At 39.5% G+C, this 20,969-nt stretch overlaps 2 protein-coding genes across 2 annotated transcripts; both read left to right on the plus strand.

The window, feature by feature from the left end:
• The first annotated feature begins 14,449 nt into the window (after positions 1-14,449).
• LOC146731560 (uncharacterized) lies at positions 14,450-15,538 on the plus strand. Its single transcript, XM_085492926.1, has 2 exons — positions 14,450-14,542; positions 14,915-15,538. Exons 1-2 carry the CDS (start codon positions 14,450-14,452, stop codon positions 15,536-15,538), a joined length of 717 nt encoding a protein of 238 aa, XP_085349052.1.
• Positions 15,539-16,773: 1,235 nt separating this feature from the next.
• Positions 16,774-18,102, plus strand: LOC146731561 (uncharacterized protein F54H12.2-like). The gene has a single exon (XM_085492927.1). It carries the CDS (start codon positions 16,774-16,776, stop codon positions 18,100-18,102), a length of 1,329 nt encoding a protein of 442 aa, XP_085349053.1.
• Positions 18,103-20,969: the final 2,867 nt, after the last annotated feature.

Raw genomic sequence — 20,969 nt, forward strand, 5'->3', positions numbered from 1 at the left:
ATTATAAACTATGGCGGCATTTTGAAACGATATATTATGACTTTGAAATTATTATTTTTTGGAATAAAATTTTCGCAAGTTTCTCCCCATGAATATTGTAATGGAAACCTGTGCTTTATTGCATTATTAAACTACGATATTTGTTAACCTAGGTAGAAATTTCGGGTCGCCAGGTAGTGGAGGAATATTCCACTCCATATATGTATTAGATGTACGCCTATTACAGATATTAGCCTATCGGGTTGAGTATATAATATCACATGACTATTTTTGATTGACATGTACACACTCTGTAATTCTGTTCGAGCAGCATGGCGTTGATGTGATGGTTCATGGAGAATATAACTACTCTGTTTTCATCCACAATCCGTGTGTGAATTGTTTTATTTAGATAACATCGTGAAGTGGTTGGACCGAGGCGGTATCAGGATCCCCCTGAGAAGAAAGTGCGTGCTGTGTGTCCGCCAAAACACCGTGCGACACGGTATCGCGGTAGAAAGTGTCGTCGTTTATCGCCCCTAAATTACTCGGCCGGGTAACGTTCATTTTTGTAGTGGAGCCCCGAATAAATTCCATTACATTTGGTGGGCAGCGGTGGCATGACTGTTGAGTTGTCAAGTTTTCCGATTCTCAGCCCAAAGCAGATTTTGTGCTTGGGTATTTAATTTGGCCGCTTGTAAGTACCACGTTACCATTTCAGTACATGTTGGTCGGCCATATTTGTGTTGACTCATCAGATTGCCAGTGGATACGAACGTTGTAATTTGGCGATTGAACGTCGGTGATTTTTGCACACTCGATGTGGTTTCCGACAGAAAGAAAAACGAATTGTCTTCTTTGTTTCAATGTTCTGGGTATTTGAACTACAGGGTCTGCTATCACGTTGTTTATTAGCTAGGGAAATTCTATCGAGTCGGTACGGTCACGCGTCACACCTCCTTCTTGTCTAAAAATACAATACTACTTTTTCTTCATTCCTTCTTTCATAACCGTGAGGTGATTGGTCCGATCGATGTAGTATGGAGGGTTCTGATAGCGAGATTGTATTTAATGTTGACTCTGGGTTTTCTGCATCGTCACAGAAACAAGTGAGCAGTACCCCTTTGGCGGTACAAGAAAGTGATAAAATGAAAAGAACGTCTTGAAAAGGAAAATAATGAATTAAGGAAGGCGTGACAATCTTTCTATTTGTCTGAGTCCGTATTGAAGGTAGCAGACAGAGAAAATCAACCTGTAGAGACAAGGCAGGAAAAGCATAGTGACGTGTTATTTTCACCACAAACCCCGATCATGCAAAATGCTGTTTTTAAACGTGAATTTGACAAGTCTGTGAACTTTTCCCCAGAATCGACTTGTAATAAAGTGAAGGAAAATACTAGTGATGTTTCTGTGCATGCGACTAATGTTGGTGTCCCGATGTACCCTGAACAGAAACCGCCTGTTGCTATGGGAACTAAATCCAGTCATCCTATGGTTAACAGTCCCAGTCAAACGGAGCATGTTACGAGTACCTGGGTTGACAATAAATTTAGGCACACTTCATATAGTTATAAGCTGACCCCTGAACGATATTCAGGAAATGTATCGTGGGATATATATCGAATCCATTTCAAGATTTACTGTGATATGCACAAACTTGAAGAAATGGAACGCAAAGAGTATTTGTTGGCATTGTTGACTGGCCCTGCACTGCAATTGTTGAATTCTCTGGATATTGAAAGTCTGACATATTCCCAACTTTGCCAAAAACTTGCTGATCGGTTTGGTTCCATAGGTAGAAGGGATATCTGTAGGTTGCGACTAAAACAGTGTGTGAGAAAAGATGGTGATTCTTTACAAGGTTTGGCACAAGAAATCAGAGAACTAGTTTCTGTTGGTTGTCCCGATACCAAGGGTGACATGTTTGAGCAGTTATGTATCGATGCCTACTTCAATGCAATAGATATTCCAGAAGTTCGTAGAAAAGTTAATGAAACTGCACGTAAACCAGGGTGTATGTTTGATGAAGTAGTGCGTGAGAGCATATTGGAGGAGAATTATTTGACACTAACTGGTCCCAGAAAACGACCTGTTGTACGAGTTGTTGGCGATAGAGAGGACTCCTCTGACAAAATAAATGAGTTGACTGGTGTTGTGAAACAGTTGCTGCAGAGTGTTGATAAAATGCAGGATGAAATTACTACTCTGAAAAATTCAACTTCGACTCGAGATCAAGGTCAGGGGAAAGGTCAAAGATATTCCAAGGGTAAAGTCAAAAACTTGGAGTGTTGGAATTGTCACTAACCTGGACACAAACGTTATGAATGTCCTGCATTAGAAGTAAAAGAGCAAAGTTTAAACACCAGCGGACTGGGTGTACGGGTCAACCCCCAGTCCAAATAGGTAATAAGAGTAATGTCAGGTTGGCCCAAGGTGTTATAAATGAAGCTACAAAGAATGATTTAAAACATGGTGGAACTACTTGGTGTGGTAAAACTAAACTATTCACTGAAGTAACAATTCAGGGTGTCAAAGGTCATATACAAGTTGACACAGGTGCCACAGATACCTTTCTTGCAGAACATTGGTTCCTCAAAATTCCAGAAAAAGATAGACCTCAGCTGAAGGCCATTCACGAGTCAGTTATTCTTTTTGGGGACAGTAAACAGGAAATTCTTGGAATGTGCCATTTAGACATTGCTTTAAATGGAAAGCATGTATTGGTACCAGTGTATATAATAGAGTTGGAACCTTGGGACATTGGTGTCTTGGGTCTTTCTTCTATTGGGCCATTGAATTGTAAAATTGATGCTTTTAATGGAGTGTTGGAGATGGATGGACAAATTATTACATGTTCTGATAAACTTGATAATAATGTTGAATTTAAACCTTATGTCTCGAGGATGAGTGTCACCAAAGACACATATATCCCTGCATTGAGCGAATCTTTGGTGATTGGTAGAAAGGTTAAACCACCAAGGATTGGTGAGGTTGGGTACTACTTGAAACCATGTTATAAAACTAATGGTGGGAAAGCTACAGATAGAGTCACTGCTTGTATGAAATGTGACACAGAGTACACTGCACTGTTGGGTCCTACGGTTTCAACTAAATCTTTCGAAAATGGGATTGGTGTGTGTAACGCTATTGTGAATCCCTGGAGTACCAGAATACCTGTCCGTGTGCTCAATGTGAATGAGATTGATCAGTTCTTAAAGGCAGGTACAGTTATAGCACTTTTGCGAGTTGGGACAGGAGAAGTTGAACAGTTTGATCTGCCTGAGGGCAATGTTAATAATAGTGGTGATTGTGAAGATAAACACTACTAGTTGTGAACCCTCTGTTATTAATATTTCGGAATCTTATGAGTCAATAGTTCCTAGTCATCTTCTTGAGTTGTTTAATAAGGGTAGCACAGAATTGAACCTTCAGCCGAAACATGAGTTTGCTGAATTGTTGAGAAAATCCGGTGACGTATTCAGTTGTGATGATAGAGACCTTGGTAGGACAGATTTAATAAAACATAAAATCATAGTACAGGGAAATCCTGTGAGACAGGTGCCTTATCGTACACCTAGATGGAAGCAAGAGGAGATATACAGGCAAACAAGCGATTTGTTGAAAAGAGGTTTAATAGAGGACTCTGTCAGTCCATGGTCTTCTCCTGTGGTGTTGGTAAAAAAAAGAGATGGATCTCAACGACTGTGCGTTGACTACAGAATATTGAATGCTGTAACAGTCAGAGACAGTTTTCCCCTCCCACGAATTGATGACATTCTAGAGTCTCTTCATGGTTCACAGTGGTTTTCCACGCTGGATTTGCAATCAGGTTATTGGCAAGTGGAAGTGGAACCGAAGTCCAAGCCTTACACTGCATTTTGTACTAAAACAGAATTGTATCAGTGGAATGTTTGTCCTTTTGGTCTTGCTAATGCTCCAAGCGCATTCGAACGAATAATGGAACGTTGCTTCAGTGGTCTGTCATGGAAGATACTACTCTTATATCTAGATGACATAATAGTCTTTGCTAGGACCTTTGGTGATGCATTGCTTCGACTGGAGACGGTTTTTACTCGATTAAGGCAAACAGGGTTGAAGCTCAAGCCTAACAAATGCATTCTGTTTGGTAAGGTTGTAGAATTTTTTGGTCACAGGATTTCAGCAAAGGGGGTTGAAACCGATCCTAGTAAAGTAGAGGTTCTGCAAAATTGGCCCACTCCTCAATCTGTATCCGAGGTACGTGCATTCATAGGTTTAGCGTCTTATTATCGGTGTTTTGTTGGAGGCTTTGCAGAGTTGTCTCACCCATTACATGACCTGACAAAAAAGAATGTTGTTTATAACTGGAACGAAAGATGCCAGAGTGCATTTGCTAGTCTAAAGAAAGCTTTGACTACAGCCCCAAGTCTAGGTTTTCCTTCTCAACATGGTACTTTTGTCCTGGACACTGATGCCAGCAATACTGGCATAGGTGCTGTCCTCTCTCAAGTCCAGGACAACAAAGAGAAATTCCAATTGGTTATGCTGGTCGTGTCCTGTCTGCTGCTGAACGTCGGTACTGTGTAACTAGGAGGGAGTTGTTAGCTGTAGTTAACTATGTAAAGTACTACCGTCATTATTTGTCTGGGAGGCATTTCATATTGCGTACAGACCATGCATCTCTAATTTGGTTGATGCGTTTCCGTAATCCTGAAGGACAACTAGCCCGTTGGCTAGAAATGTTACAACAATTTGATTTTAAAATCGTTCATAGACCAGGTCTGAAACATTTTAATGCAGATGCCCTCAGTCGCCTGCCATCATATCAGTGCAAACAATATGGACAGATTCACCCCAGTAGCTATATTTCTGAATGTCAGCAAAAGTTAGAGGAAACAAATGTGAGAACTTTTGCGTTAGATTCTAAAGCTCCACAGTATGTACCTGTAGCAGGTACAGAGCATAACAAAGATGTAGAAGTTGGTGATGCTGTTCAATCTCTATCTGTGAGGATGGGGACTGCAGGGAAGCCTTTGGTGGCCAAGAGCATGGATTCCCCTTCTGATAGTAATAAAGACCTTGATATTGGTCAGAAAAGCGAGCAGCATGATGTTGGGATACTGGTAGCAAAAGCACTATGGACCAACATGGAACTTCGTGTAAAACAACTTCAGGTGGATGGTATGAAAATTTTGATTTCTGCTGTGGAAACCGGTGCAGAGAGACCTGCTTGGAAGGACATTTCATTGTTCTCACATGAGGTTAAGATGTGCTGGGCTGTGTATGATCATCTGCGAGTAAATAATGGAGTTTTGTATCGCCTGTTTGAAACACCTGATGGTCTCAGGTTGAGGTGGCAATTGTTCCTTCCATTTGATTGTCGAGAACGTGTACTGCAAGAATTACATACTGCTAAATCTGGAGGTCACTTAGGAATGGAAAAATCCCTTTCTAGACTGAAAATGAGATATTTCTGGTATGGCATGGCTTCAGATGTGCGGGCATGTATGTGGTCTTGCGATGTTTGTGCTCAATGTCAATCTGCACGAAAACCAAGAAAGGCAACACTACAAACATACTTGGTAGGAAATCCAATGGAGCGAGTGGCAAATGACACATTGGGGCCTTTTACTGATAGTTCTGAGGGAAACAAAAAGGTCTTGGTCTTTGCTGACTATTTTACTAAGTGACTAGAATGTATACCCTTGAAAGATGAGAAAGCAACAACAGTTGCCAAAGCATTGGTTAGTGTTGTCTTCAGTCGTTTTGGTATGCCAGGTGAAATTCATTCAGACAGAGGACGAGATTTTATCTCATCTACCTTCCGGGAAGTGTGTTCATTGTTGGAAATTTCCAAAACTTACACCACTCCACGACACCCTCAAAGTGATGGAATGGTAGAAAGGCATATGAAGGTCGTAGTGGGAGTAATTAAGTCTTATCTAGACCCATTGGCCCACCAGCGTGATTGGGATCAGTTCTTGACATATGTGCCCATGGCCTATCGCTCATCCGTACATGAATCTACAGGGGAAAGCCCAAACTTTTTGATGTTGGGACGAGAAGTAACATTACCGGTAGATTTAATGTTTGAAGTCGACAACGATGAGTGTGACAGTGGTAAATCTGACTATGTTTTGGATCTAAAGGCCAAAATGCAGAGTGCACATGCATTGGCACGAGAACGACTAGGTGCAAGTGCTCGTCATCAAAAGAGACATTATGACCGTTACCTCGATAAGAAAGAGTATCTAGTCGGAGAGTTTGTGTGGCTAAAGGAAGAACGGAGGAGGAAAGGTCTCAGCCCCAAACTACAAATGAACTTTGAAGGTCCATATATGGTTGTCAGTAGAATATCTGATGTGGTTTACCGCATCCAGCGTAGTCTCCGCAGCAAGTTTAAAGTAGTTCATTATTAGAAACTGAAAAGATACCAAGGAAAACCAATCCCCCCTTGGCTAGACAGTGTACCATTATCACTCTTGGAACAGAGAATACAAGATGGTCACCCAGAAGAACTCCAAACTACGAAGGTGACGGACCAGATTTCTGCTGACCAATCATTAAGTCCTGTCATGTTGCCGGATGCACCAGTGGAATATTGTTCAACAACTTTATTGAAGCCCAATGTGAACACAGACGCTACCTGTGATCACCAACTGGATGTGACTGGTAGCACAGAGCAAGAAGCTGTTGAAACTCTACCTTTTGACCCACCTGGAGGGCCAGAAGAGTCAGCGAACTCTGAAACTGAGACCATGACTGTGCCTTGTGAAGATAATAATTGTGAGAAGAACAACCAGAGTGACAGACAGTCTAAGTACCCAAGACGAGATCGGAAACCAACACATTCTGTAATTCTGTTCGAGCAGCATGGCGTTGATGTGATGGTTCATGGAGAATATAACTACTCTGTTTTCATCCACAATCCGTGTGTGAATTGTTTTATTTAGATAACATCGTGAAGTGGTTGGACCGAGGCGGTACCAGGATCCCCCTGAGAAGAAAGTGCGTGCTGTGTGTCCGCCAAAACACCGTGCGACACGGTATTGCGGTAGAAAGTGTCGTCGTTTATCGCCCCTAAATTACTCGGCCGGGTAACGTTCTTTTTGTAGTGGAGCCCCGAATAAATTCCATTACAATATTGTTTTATTTTCAGTTTGTTAGTAAGTCTAGCATTTGGGTCAGACAATACTAATTTATAAATTAAAAAAAAAATGCGCGACAAATTCTCAAAAGTGTGTGTATTTGAAATGAGTTGTAAGATGTTATCTGTTGCACCATGTTTTCTGCCGGTAATGCTGAGAGGAACGTGGGATATTTGCCAACTTTTATGGTGGCCTATATATATACAAATTTGTTCGCTACATGAAAATTCGTCCACTACTTGAACACCGCTGTGCTACTTGAAAACAAATCTGTCGGCTACTTGGGAATTGCTCAGCTACATGTAAATCGATTGACTACTTGGCAATTGCTCCGCTACATGTAAATCGATTGGCTACTTGGGAATTGCTTAGCTACATGTAAATCGATTGGCTACTTGGGAATTGCTCCGCTACATGTAAATCGATTGGCTACTTGGGAATTGCTGCACTACATGTAAATCGATTGGCTACATGAAAATCAGCGGCTACATGAAAATCGGTTGGCCACTTGAAAATCATGGTAACACATAATCATTCAATTTATAAATACATATAACACAAAGGGGGAACCGCATTGAAACCAAAACATGTCTTCCTAAGGTTATTTGTAGGACCCCGAGTGTGGATGGGCTTTGTGTGTCGTGCCAAAAGCGCACACATTGCAATTATTTTAGATAACTTAGTGTTTTTCTGTGTAATTAGATTTAGTGGTTCAATCGCCTTTGCGATGATAATCGAAAAACAAAATCATGATCATTAGTGTGACCTACATACAACTTACAGTTGCGAATAATGTGGAATGTGAACAACGTGTAGACACTCTTTTTACAGATGAACTAAAACCAAACTTAGTAGTATTAAAGTGTTTCATGTTTGCTTAATATTCGGATGCCATGAAACTCATTTTTTCTTATGTAACCGTGATACACGCTACAGTCGAATTTGGCAACGAGTTGTACTTTTTAGAAGTATGTACTGTGAAATTTGTAATTGTATAGGGTTAAAATGACCTGCTGACTTGTAACCTGTTTATCTTCAAAGCCTAGAGTCTGTATGCATTAAATTAATTAAACACATGCAAGTAGGATTCAAGCTGGCAGGTTGCTTGAATTCATTATATTTAACAAACATATAGGAGCTTTGCTTCACCAGTCGATTCACCGTAAATTCGTCCAAATTCAAACTCGTCCCACGAGTTGATTCGTCCCGATTCGCATTCGTCCCATTTTGTGGTCAACATTACGATCTTGGACAAAGTGATGTCGATTCATGTTTGTGTGCTATGAATTTTTGGCAGCAGATGACTGCATTCATTCCGTGCTTTACGCTTTCTAGAATCACTTTACTTTGAGATGAATACTCGCGTATAACTAGCATTTCAATTACTTTGAGCATTACACCATTCGCTATTTCTCACTTACATTTTATTGTCAAAGGGATGTTTAAATGTTCTTGCTTAGTATCTGTATATTCACGCATCGGCTATCAATCATGGTATTTGCTATAAATAGTTGTTACTTTCGCAGGTTACTCGAACAATTCAGCATCATCATCAATATTAAGATGTAACCTTTTGCTGTAGCTTTCATATTTTATTTTCATATTTGAATATATCCGAGAACTGTGATGTGATTTGTATTTACCTTAAGTAGTTTAGGCGACACTATAGGTACGACCATGAGGGCGCTGTTCATGGGATGACGTCATTACGATGACGCCATATTGGGATAGGATGACGTCATCCCATCCAAATATGACGTCATCATATCCCAATATGACGTCATCGTAATGACGTCATCCCATGAACAGCGCCCTCAAGGCCGTACCTATAGTGTCGCCAGGATGACGTCACAATGGGAATATGTGAATAAATTATGACCTATAGTGTCGCCGGATGACGTCACAATGGGAATATGTGAATAAATTATGAGGGCGCTGTTTATGACGTCAAATTTGGATGGGGCGGTGACGTCATATTCGGGTGAAGACGTCATAAAATGTGACGTCATCTTATGAGGGCGCTGTTCATGACGTCATATTTGGATGGGACGGTGACGTCATATTGGGGTGATGACGTCGTAAAATGTGGCGTCATCATCATGAATTTTTCAGAACGAACGACAGAGGGCGCTCACACACAAATAAATACACGTCATTTTAGAAACTAACGTTTATTACACAAAAGAAGAATATTAGCATTAAAAACATGACATTTTAAAATAGTTGAAATACATAGGGTATACATTTTTGACAAAAAACTAGTAAGATCAGTTACATTACATATATTTTTTGTTTATTTGTTTTGTGTTTTGTTTTTGAAGTAATTAATCATAAATTGAAATGGTATACATTTTCAAACGCTGTTAAGTATTCACACTGATTAATATAAGAATGATATTATTAGATGACAAAAAACTAGTAAGATCAGTTACATTAAATATATATTTTGGTTTTTTGTTTTGTTGTTTTGAAGTAATTAATCGTAAATTGAAATAGAATACATCTTTTCAAACACTTAAGTATTCACACTGAGTAATATAAGTATGATATTATTAGAAGTAATATAAGAATGAGTTTGAAATACATACAGTATACATTTTCAAACACAGTAAAGTATTCACACTGAGTAAATAAAAATGGTTATACATGACATTTAAACAAATATTGCAAAACTAGGTTGAAATAAATGGAATAGGGTTAGGGTCAACAGAAAACTCCCAAGTTTCTACATTTCACTAAAAAATTGACATTTTTTTTTTTAAAAAAGAAAGTTGAAATACATTTTCAAAACGAAGTAAAGTATTCACACTGAGTAAATAAAAATGGTTATACATGACATTTAAAAATAATAGCAAAACTATGTTGAAATAAATGGAATAGGGTTAGGGTCAACAGAAAACTCCCAAGTTTCTACATTTCACTAAAAAATTGACATTTTTTTTTTAAAAAGAAAGTTGAAATACATTTTCAAAACGCAGTAAAGTATTCACATTGAGTAAATAAAAATGGTTATACATGACATTTAAAAATAATTGCAAAACTAGGTTGAAATAAAATGGAATAGGGTTAGGGGTCAACAGAAAACTCCTCAAGTTTCCTACATTTCACTGTACTATAGAGAATAACTGCTAAAGTATGAATGACATGTTTTATTCTATATATGCTGCTGTATGATGTCAAAGAGTTGGGAATCCATTTCGCGTGTTGATAACATGATTTTACAAGACGGTATGCATAATTCAGGGCTCGATTTATAAAGTTGGAATAACACACGATTATACTGTCTAGAATATTTTCCGACCAGTTCTGGGTGAATGCGTTGAAAGGCATCGTAACAAGTGGCAATTTTACGGATAACAATATCGCGCAAAGCTTTGACGATGTATTGGTGAATTTGGCTAACCTGGCTGTCTTTATCACAGAATCCACAAGATAAACAAGCGTGTCGTGTTTGTGAAGGATGGTCTATTTGACAACCTAGACAATTGGAGCGAACGATGTGTCTGACTTGTGAACAGATAAATTCAGCTACAATTTTTTTTAAAATCAGTTTATCCAATAGTTTTGTGTTTCCTGTGAAAAAAATATCTCTATCAACAGTTTCAAACGTATTGTGATAGGTATATTTGATGGTTAAAATCACCCGAGACAGCATTAAATTTCGACTAGCTCGCCATCTGACCTTGTCATTAACCTTTATCAGTAGATGTCATGGCAACCACTGTCAAAACTGACTGACCTCGTCATTTAACCCCTATCAGTAGATGCCATGGCAGCCACCGTTAGGCTGAAAATATAACTCATGACAGTATAGTGGGAAATCTGATTGCAATGTTACTGACTACTTGTGTTTTTCATTCTGAACGTATCGATATAACAGCAATGGATGTGAGGTGTTCACGACAGCTTACATAAATCATTGATTAATATGTTATTTGTTTGTAAAAAAAAAAAAAAAAAAAAAAAAAAAAAAACGTACCTGATAACACTGTTGATTTGGGGTAAAATTTCAATGAAATTGTTGTACTGTTCCATTGTTAATGCTACCCCACGCTTCGTAGGGTACCCATTGTAATATTCCCGAATATGTACATAACGTTTCCCACGGAATGAATTAATCGTTACGTAAAGGCATTTGCTCGTACAAATCAACCGGGTAAAGATGTTCTCACCTCGTGGGGCAATGGTGGAGGATTTAGCAGCCATTGCACTGACGTCAGGTGCTACCTTTTTAGAACATTCACCAGTTGATGAATGCATTGACTCAGATGTAGTAGTAGCTAGCGAATTAACGGTCGAACGCGATGAGCCGTCGGAAGCCAAATTAATAGCCCTGCGTTTCTTAGGACGACTCGTCATGTTGCCCTGTTCATACATTGGAGATGAAGTCACAACATCTTTCTTAGGACGACTCGTCATGTTGCCCTGTTCATAGATTGGAGATGAAGTCACAACGTCTTGTGCTAAAGACCCAGCGAACTCGTCTAAATACGTGTTTAGCGGATTCATCTTGAACCAAGGCTACTATCTGAAGAAATGACGTGATCCACTGACTACACGTGTTTCAAATTCTAATGTTCGCTCGCTGATTGGACAATGCATTATATTTTTAGATGTTGAGAATGAATCATCTTTTTTATTTTCCCACAGATACAACATTCCTTGAGACATTAATCTCGGTGATAATGTAGGTAGACTTTCACTACTGGTAAGGGGGGCTGGTAACCTAATTTGTATTTCCCACACATTCCTCGGAAGCACTTGCTCTTGTGTTGAACGATGAATGCGTACAACTGGTGTCCTGATACAATTGTATCAAGCCAAAACAGACATCAAAGACACCGTAAAATATCACAGCCGACTATGATGTTGAAATATGAATGCCAAAAGAGTTGGTTAAACTTCCGTGTTATACGAAGGCATTTACGCTCTATGACACCTAACTTCCAACACGATGTCCAAGCGGGCTCTAGAATTGGATCAAGTGGATCCCACTTTTAAAATGTATTCGATTCATTTTTTATTTTTGTTTTCACGTTTTCAAACACTAGTCAATGTTTTGTTTTGAAAAACTATCAGTTTAAATCACTGGGAAAAAATTTGCCACATAGACAGTGAGAAATGTCAAAACACATCTCAAATATGTAAGTCTAAGTAGTCAGAATGTATAATAATGGAGATTTGTTTACAGAAAAGGAATACTACAATGCTTTCAATTGATGTCATATCTCTCATTCACAAAAAAAATCATTTTTTTGAATCGAGTCATTGCTTGAACTCAATTACCGAGCGTACCCCTCAGCTTTAAACAATTATTATGTGTGGAGTTGCATTTTTCTAAATTACTTAGGGTGTCTTTTCACTAGACATGACCTTAGTTTGTTATGTAGGTCGCTACACAAACTCAAGACCACGCCGATATTCCAACGCTCACTAGGCTATATCTTTTGTGTTTTTGTATGTGTGAGTACGTTTTTTTTGAACTGGACTTAAGTTGGCGCTGTTTTCTGTTATGTAGGTCGCTACACTAACTCAAGACCACGCCTATATTCCAACGCTCACTAGGCTATATCTTTTGTTTTTTGTATGTGTGAGTACGTTCTTTTGAACTGGACTTAAGTTGGTGTTGTTTTCTGTTATGTAGGTCGCTACACTAACTCAAAACCACGCCGATATTCCCAATGCTCACTAGGTTATATCTTTTGTTTTTTGTATGTGTGAGTATGTTTTTGAACTGGACTTAAGTTGGTGCTGTTTTCATTTTTCAGACATATGGTAGAATATGACAATTCAGATGATGGGTAATTAATTAATTAAATATTTATTTATTTATTTATTTATTTATTTATTTATTTATTTATTTATTTATTTATTTATTTATTTATTTATTTATTTATTTATTTATTTATTTATTTATTTATTTATTTCATTCATCGAAATTTATCCGTGATATTGATTTTGCAAAATCTCTTTCATCAGGGCAGACAATCGAGAACCATCAGTCTCAACACGCACTACATTTTCCTGTTTAAAAATCCAAGGGACGCATCACAAGTCAACGTTCTGGCTAGGCAAATGTACCCCGGAAACATTAAGTTTCTTCAGGAGGCATTTACCGATGCCACCCAAGAACCTCACGGTTACCTCCTCGTGGATCTGATCCAGACACCCGTGAGGAAATACGCATTCGAACGAACATACTTTCATCTCAAGTACCGATAGTGTACGTGAGAAAGGTATAAAAAAAGACAGTCTTTCATCGTCAGTCATTTCACCATGTCATCCCGCATGCGCAAGAATGCTGATTTTCTCTCTGTATTGCAGAAGGCCAACTCGAAACAACAAAAGGGGATAATTGATGGAGCCTCTAGTGACTTGATACAGTGTCTGTGCGAATGCTCGCTCAATGTGTTGAAAGGGAACGTCCAGCTATCACCTAGTCAGAAACGAAAATTGGCGTTGTACGTGAAACATCTCCGAGCACTGTCCAATAAGAAAACTTCAGTAAAGAAAAAGAAAAAAATTCTGGTTCAGAAAGGGGGTTTCCTAACCGCCTTAATCGCTCCCTTAATTTCGAGCATACTCCCACCTTTACTCGGTCTTAAATAGATGGAATCCCTGAAGAAGATGGCTTTAGTCCCTGCTGAGCTATTATCTACCATTCAAAGCCAGAATGCTCAAATGACGAGACCTGTGGTGAAATCATTGACTTCGCTGGATAGAGACATGAATGACATAACGCAAATGGAAGAATTGCCTGAAGATGAAAAGTCAAACTGTACCAACAAGTTCTGCGCAAGTACTTGTTGTTGCGGGAGAAGAAAAACGAACCGATTCCAATCTCCGTTATGCAGCAATTACCCAGTGCTGTCCCTGTAGCCGATTGGGAAAATCACCCCGACAAAGACGGTGTACCAGATCAAATTACATCCGAAGTCTTACAAAGTGTTCCCAAGAGCGTGCCAGGCACGCACATCATCGATTTAGTCAATGATTTCTTGCGTAAAAGGAAGAATTTCACCCCCACAGGTTGGAGAGAATTTGCCGAAGTTATGAAAATGTCAAATGTACCTCAAGACCTAGTTGGCAATACTGATCGGTGGTCTTACATGCATACCAACACACTCAAGGGGAGAGTTCCGAAGAGACGTGGACCCCATGTGGTTTCCACTCCCATTCATCCTCGACACACGTGGGTGACGTATTAAATAGAACCTCTTCGTAACCGCTAGATCTCACTTTGGTTCAGTCGGTCGTGATGGATCCACGCTGTCCTGCTTTGCTTTCGTTTATCGAACATATCCACTGCCTCTGCGCGTGTGAAATAACCACACCCGTAAACAATGACGAAGAAGATGGACACCATCCTAGACGAACTGTTTTACAATGTCCAAAGTCCTGGAAGTTACGGGGGTTTGAATTCCCTTTACGCTGCCGTAAAAAAACAAAGAGAGGAAAAAAGATAACCAAGTCGGACATGAAGAAGTGGTTGAGTAAACAGGATACATACACTCTGCACAAACCCTCCAGACGGTCCTTTAAAAGAAGGAGGGTAGTGGTTTTCCAAGTGGACGAGCAGTGGGAGGCCGATCTATGCGATCTCTCCTCGATATCCAGATACAACAGAGGATACAAGTTCTTATTGACGTGTATCGACGTTTTTTTCGAAATATGCTTTCGTCGTACCTCTGAAAGACAAGAGAGGGGGGAGTTTGGTCGAGGCATTTCGGAAAATACTTAAGAAGGGGCGTCGCCCCGACGTTTTGCACACGGACAGAGGAACTGAATTCACCAACAGACTTTTTCAGAACTACCTCAAGAGCGAAGACATTAAGTTCTTCACTACAGGCAATGAGACTAAAGCCAGCGTTGTGGAGAGATATAACAGAACCATCAAGGGAAAAATTTTCAGATATTTCACGAAGAACAACACGTTGACTTATCTGCCTGTATTAGACGACATGGTACGTTCTTACAACAATACTCATCACAGAAGTATAAATACCAAACCCTCACTTGTTACCTATGCAAACCAGAAAAAGGTCAGAGACGTATTGTATGGTGATTTAAGCACAGAGAAAAAGGGTTGGAAGAAGATTTATAAACTCGGTGACAGAGTCAGAATCAGTAAAACCAAACACGTTTTCAAGAAAGGATACCTGCCCAATTGGACCGAAGAGGTATTCACGATTGTTGGACGCCTCAATACGCAACCACCTGTTTACAAAATTTCTGATTACAATGGTGAAATGTTGGAAGGTACTTTCTACGAAGAAGAACTTCAGAAAATAGTGAAGGACGATGATGCATTGTACATTGTGGAGAAAGTACTGCGCAAGAGAAAACGTAAAGGCCGTGTGGAATATTTCGTTAAGTGGCGTGGGTATGACGATTCGTTTAATTCTTGGATCAGAGACTTGGAACGTTTATAAATACCTTTCACACGATGACCTGATTCATTTCAAAGATCATCATGTCGGGGCAGGATTTCTTTTTGACGCTCCCTAGTAATGCCTCGCTTGATGTGTTCCCGAACAACACGTTGACAAAATACACTGTCAAACTACCGAGAACGGTTTTGTTAGATTGCAATTGGGAAGTAGTGTTGGCCGACATCCACTACCCAAATTCATGGTACAATGTTGTACATGGTGAAAATAGGATCTTTTACGATGCCTCACTCAGTCTGAGAGATCACGGAGAAGTGAAATTGAATCCGGGCTACTACAACTCGATCGAAATGATTTTAGACGCGATTCGAGAAAAAGGTCTGCCAGATGAAATACTGATGACATATAATTCGAGGTCTAGGAGAGTGACCATTGCGGTCGAAGAAGGAGCTCGTGTAATCTTGATGGGCGGATTGGCCGAACTGTTAGGATTTCCCACAAATACAACAATTACAAATGAAAGACGCACTAGTCCCTACCTTGCTGATGTTAGAAGTTTGTATTCTCTCTACGTGTATTGCATTATAGTCGAACACCAAATGGTCGGTGATGTTTCCGTACCTCTCTTGAGAATAGTCAACATTGAAGGAACCCACGGTGATAGCGTCAATCACACTTACAACAAACCATACTTTCTCCCAATTCGAACGTCAACATTCGAGACTGTGGAGATTGATATAAGGTCTGATACAGGGGAGAAGGTGCCATTTCAACGTGGGCGTGTGATCGTGACGCTGAGTTTTCGCAAAGCTCGTCCTTCGCTAGTGTGAAGAAAAGAAAATGAACAGACATCGACCTTACACTCCCCACGTGGGGGTTTATAGAAATTACTACATGAATCAGATTGGACGGGGATCTGTATTTTCTGGCGCAAGACTGCAACGCGGATATGGAATCGGAAGTATGTTTTCTGGATTGGCGAGATCGGCCGCACCTCTGTTAACACAGGGTCTGAAAGCAGTGGCAAAACCAGCGCTCGATGCCGGTTTGGGTATTCTAGGTGACGTTGTACAAGGGAAAAACTTTAAAAAAGCGGCTTCGAGTAGAGCAAAGACTGCAGGTCGTCAAATTACTTCTTCGGTATTGAGCAATTTATTTGGAAGACCCTCTCAAACAGGACGAGGACGCAGCATCAAAAGGAAGAAGACGACGAGACATGTCATTTCTTCCAAGGCTAAGAAGAGGAGAAGATCTCAGGATATATTCGACTGAACATCATGGCTTTTGTACACGAACACTCCTGCGAATGTGCAAAGACGGAACTCGATCTCTTTACTATTCCTCCGACACAGACAAGTATTGAAAAAGGAAGTTGTGAAGAGGTAAACCCACTCACGAATATAGCCGATGGTCCGATCGAATTCGTAATACCTTCGGCCGGAAGTGACTACATCGATATTGGTTCTACGCTTTTGCACATCAAGGCTAAAATCACGAATGCCAACGGAAGTAATTTGGCTGCGGACGCCACTGTAGGGCCTGCAAACTTGTGGTTGCATTCCCTCTTCAATCAAATCGATGTGTACCTGAATGGAAAGCAGATTTTGGACGCATCTCCTACTTATTCTTACAGAGCCATGATCGAAACGCTATTGAATTATGGAGGGGACGCCAAATCAACGCAGATTGGTGCTGCAATATTTGAGAAGGACACTGCTGGAAAAATGAATGTCGCACACCCGAGAGCTGATGATGGTGATGCTAACATGGGACTCAAACGTCGATACGCATATACATCGCTCAGTAAGACGGTCGACATGATCGGACGAATACACGGAGACATATTTTTTCAACCAAAGTATTTACTCAATGGGGTGGAAGTTAGACTGAAATTACATCGAAGTAAAAATCAGTTCTGCTTGATCAGTTCAACCGAAAATCCAGCATTCAAAGTAGTCATCACCGATGCTACCCTCCTAGTGAGAAAAGTCAAGTTGAGCCCCAGCGTACAACTGGGACACGTCGAAGCGTTGAAACAGGATACTGCAAAATACCCCATCGATCGATGCGTTATGAAAATCGCTTCCATCCCGGCTGGTACAATGTCATTAAACAAAGATTTGATCTTCCTCGGTCAGCTGCCCAAAAGGATCATCCTGTGTCTGGTTTCTAATACGTCTTTCAACGGATCCTACGAAACCAATCCATTCAACTTCCAGAATTACGGTATCACATCACTGGTTCTCAATGTTAGAGGTGAGGAAGTTCCGGCAAAGCCATTGAAGACGGACTTCACGGCAGGTGGTGGTAGAAGTTGCATCATGGCTTATTACAGTCTATTTACCGGTACAAATAAAATGGGTCAAGACCAAGGCAACGGCATCACTCGAGACGAATATCCCGAAGAGTACACAATCTTCGCATTTGACCTCACTCCCGACGAATCGGCCAGTGATTATCACCTCAATTTGATACAAGAAGGAAAGATTGGTCTTGAGATTCAGTTCAGACAAGCATTGACTGAGACTGTGTCTGTTTTGATTTATGCTGAATACGACAACGTTATCGAGATTGACAGAGACAGAAACGTATTGACCGATTTCTAGCTGCGATGGACACGAATCAACTGAATCATATTCTGTCGACTAATCCATACACTAGAAATGTGTTCTTCGGCGTTTATGCTAGAGATCAACTGCCTAAGGCAAAAGTGTTGGAGTATCCTGCAGCGTTCGTATCAAACACCGATGACAGTAGCGGAGGTGGGACACATTGGGTGGCTTTTTATCTAAAGGATCCCTACCACGGAGAATATTTTGACTCGTACGGATGTCAACCTTATTACGCGGAATTTAAGAGATTTCAAGATAAAAACGTTTGTACATGGATCTACAATCATCAAATACTACAAGCTCCGTTCTCTACAGTGTGTGGTCAATACGTCCTGTATTACTTGCTGCGCAGATGTCAAGGGGAACCTATGAAGTCCGTAGCCGACTCTTTTACGCATGATAGACATTTGAATGACATTTATGTGAACAGATATATCAAAAACGTAACCGGACTCAACCTCCCTATTTATGACAAATATTTGTTCCCACACAGTTTTACTAGACGACTTATACTTTTGAAATTCCACATGTATATATAACTTGTACCCTCTTTATGTAACTATCGATTTCATATTATTTCTCTTTTTTTCTTTTCATCACAGATGAGCGATTCTGATTCTGATTAGAAAAAGTGTGTATTGACTCTTCGATGTTACTCGTTTTTCTCGTTTTTTATTATAATCGAATACTTAACCGCATTTGAAAATGTATGTATTTCAATGTATGTATGTATCTATGTATTTTCAACCTTTTTTAAAAAATGTCGTTTTTAAATCATATTATTACTCTTAAGAATATTATTCTTATATTACTCCTAATAATATCATTCTTATATTACTCAGTGTGAATACTTAACAGCGTTTGAGAATGTATACCATTTCAATTTATGATTAATTACTTCAAAAAAGCAACAAAACACAAAAAACAAAAAAACAAAAAATATATTTCATGTAACTGATCTTACTAGTTTTTTGTCAAAAATGTATACCCTATGTATTTCAACTATTTTAAAATGTCATGTTTTTAATGCTAATATTCTTCTTTTGTGTAATAAACGTTAGTTTCTAAAATGACGTGTATTTATTTGTGTGTGAGCGCCCTCTGTCGTTCGTTCTGAAAAATTCATGATGATGACGCCACATTTTACGACGTCATCACCCCCAATATGACGTCACCGTCCCATCCAAATATGACGTCATGAACAGCGCCCTCATAAGATGACGTCACATTTTATGACGTCTTCACCCCAATATGACGTCACCGCCCCATCCAAATATGACGTCATAAACAGCGCCCTCATAATTTATTCACATATTCCCATTGTGACGTCATCCGGCGACACTATAGGTCATAATTTATTCACGTATTCCTATTGTGACGTCATCCTGGCGACACTATAGGTACGACCATGAGGGCGCTGTTCATGGGATGACGTCATTACGATGGCGTCATATTGGGATAGGATGACGTCATCCCATCCAAATATGACGCCAATCACGGGATGACGTCATCATATCCCAATATGACGCCATCGTAATGACGTCATCCCATGAACAGCGCCCTCATGGTCGTACCTATAGTGTCGCCTAAACTACTACCTTAGTAGTAGCTTCGCGATGAGTGCCTTAGCAATGATTGGTTTCTGCGATGAGTGGCAAACACTTTTCATCAGTTTGTGTCATTAACAACCAGTGTTATCTGGAATACAATATATAATTAAAATGATATAAAGTATATGAGATATATAATTATATGCATAAATAATACACACAAATGAGAAAACGCTTTCCGTTTATTTAAATTAATGTTTGTTAACAATTTTATAAACTGGCTTGGAAATTCCCACCACCAATACAAATTTGCATAATTCTGTTTACTTTGCATGTGTACTATGAATGTATATTTTAATACATATTGTCATATAACATAGACAATAATAATTTGTCCATTCCATGAGACATTTCCTCTATCTGTGTAACTTCATATTTTAGTGTAAAGTAATAAAAATGATATACGTTACTTGGGATGTAATATATCCTAGCTAGTTTCTAGTGGAACTCCTCATATTACTTGACAATAGTCTATGAATATGTTGCGAACGATGAAAGTGGTATACGTTAACTGGAGGAGACAACTTAACACATACTGTCCGTCAATTACTGAGATACAAAGGGTGGCAGCCGCATGACTCAAGGTTTTGACAGGGTGTAAAATCGCGACTTTACGTACCTCTTGGTCTTTGATATAGCTCTATAAAATTCACTACAATGTGTTGAATCCATGTGGGCATGGAAGCTGTGATGTTTTCCACTGAAGAAAACTTACTGTGAACACATGTGTGTATAAGTGCTATTTATCCGTTTTCAACGCATGACCCCCTCCCCGCCACCTTCACGAACTCCAATATGTCGCGTTTTTTGTTTGGATCAGGACAACTGCGATTTAGCGAGGGGTCACTGTATCACTAATGTATTGCAATTCAACAAAATAAAATTAAGAAATTGCAATATAAAATATTCCACCAGTGACAATGATGGGTGTATTTCACGGTTAGTGTTGGTTAAATAAATATTTGCTCACTATTGTAGAAAATGGCTTGGTAGTTCCCATCACCATTTATATATATAATGTTACATCATGTTGGCAAAAGTGTAACTACCGGTAATCCGAAAGTCACTCTAGATAATGTTGTTTACTCTGTATGTGTACTACGGTTGCATTTTGTTATTTTTTATCATTTTAATGGTGTGCATATTTTACCGGCAATACATAACGGTACACTTTACAAAAATACCCATTATATATTTATCAATTATAGTTACCATTATAAAACCAGAACAAAAGAAATAATGATAACGTGT

The sequence above is a fragment of the Saccoglossus kowalevskii genome, chromosome 18, assembly GCF_978046115.1.
Source record: "Saccoglossus kowalevskii chromosome 18, keSacKowa6.1, whole genome shotgun sequence".
NCBI lineage: Eukaryota > Metazoa > Hemichordata > Enteropneusta > Harrimaniidae > Saccoglossus > Saccoglossus kowalevskii.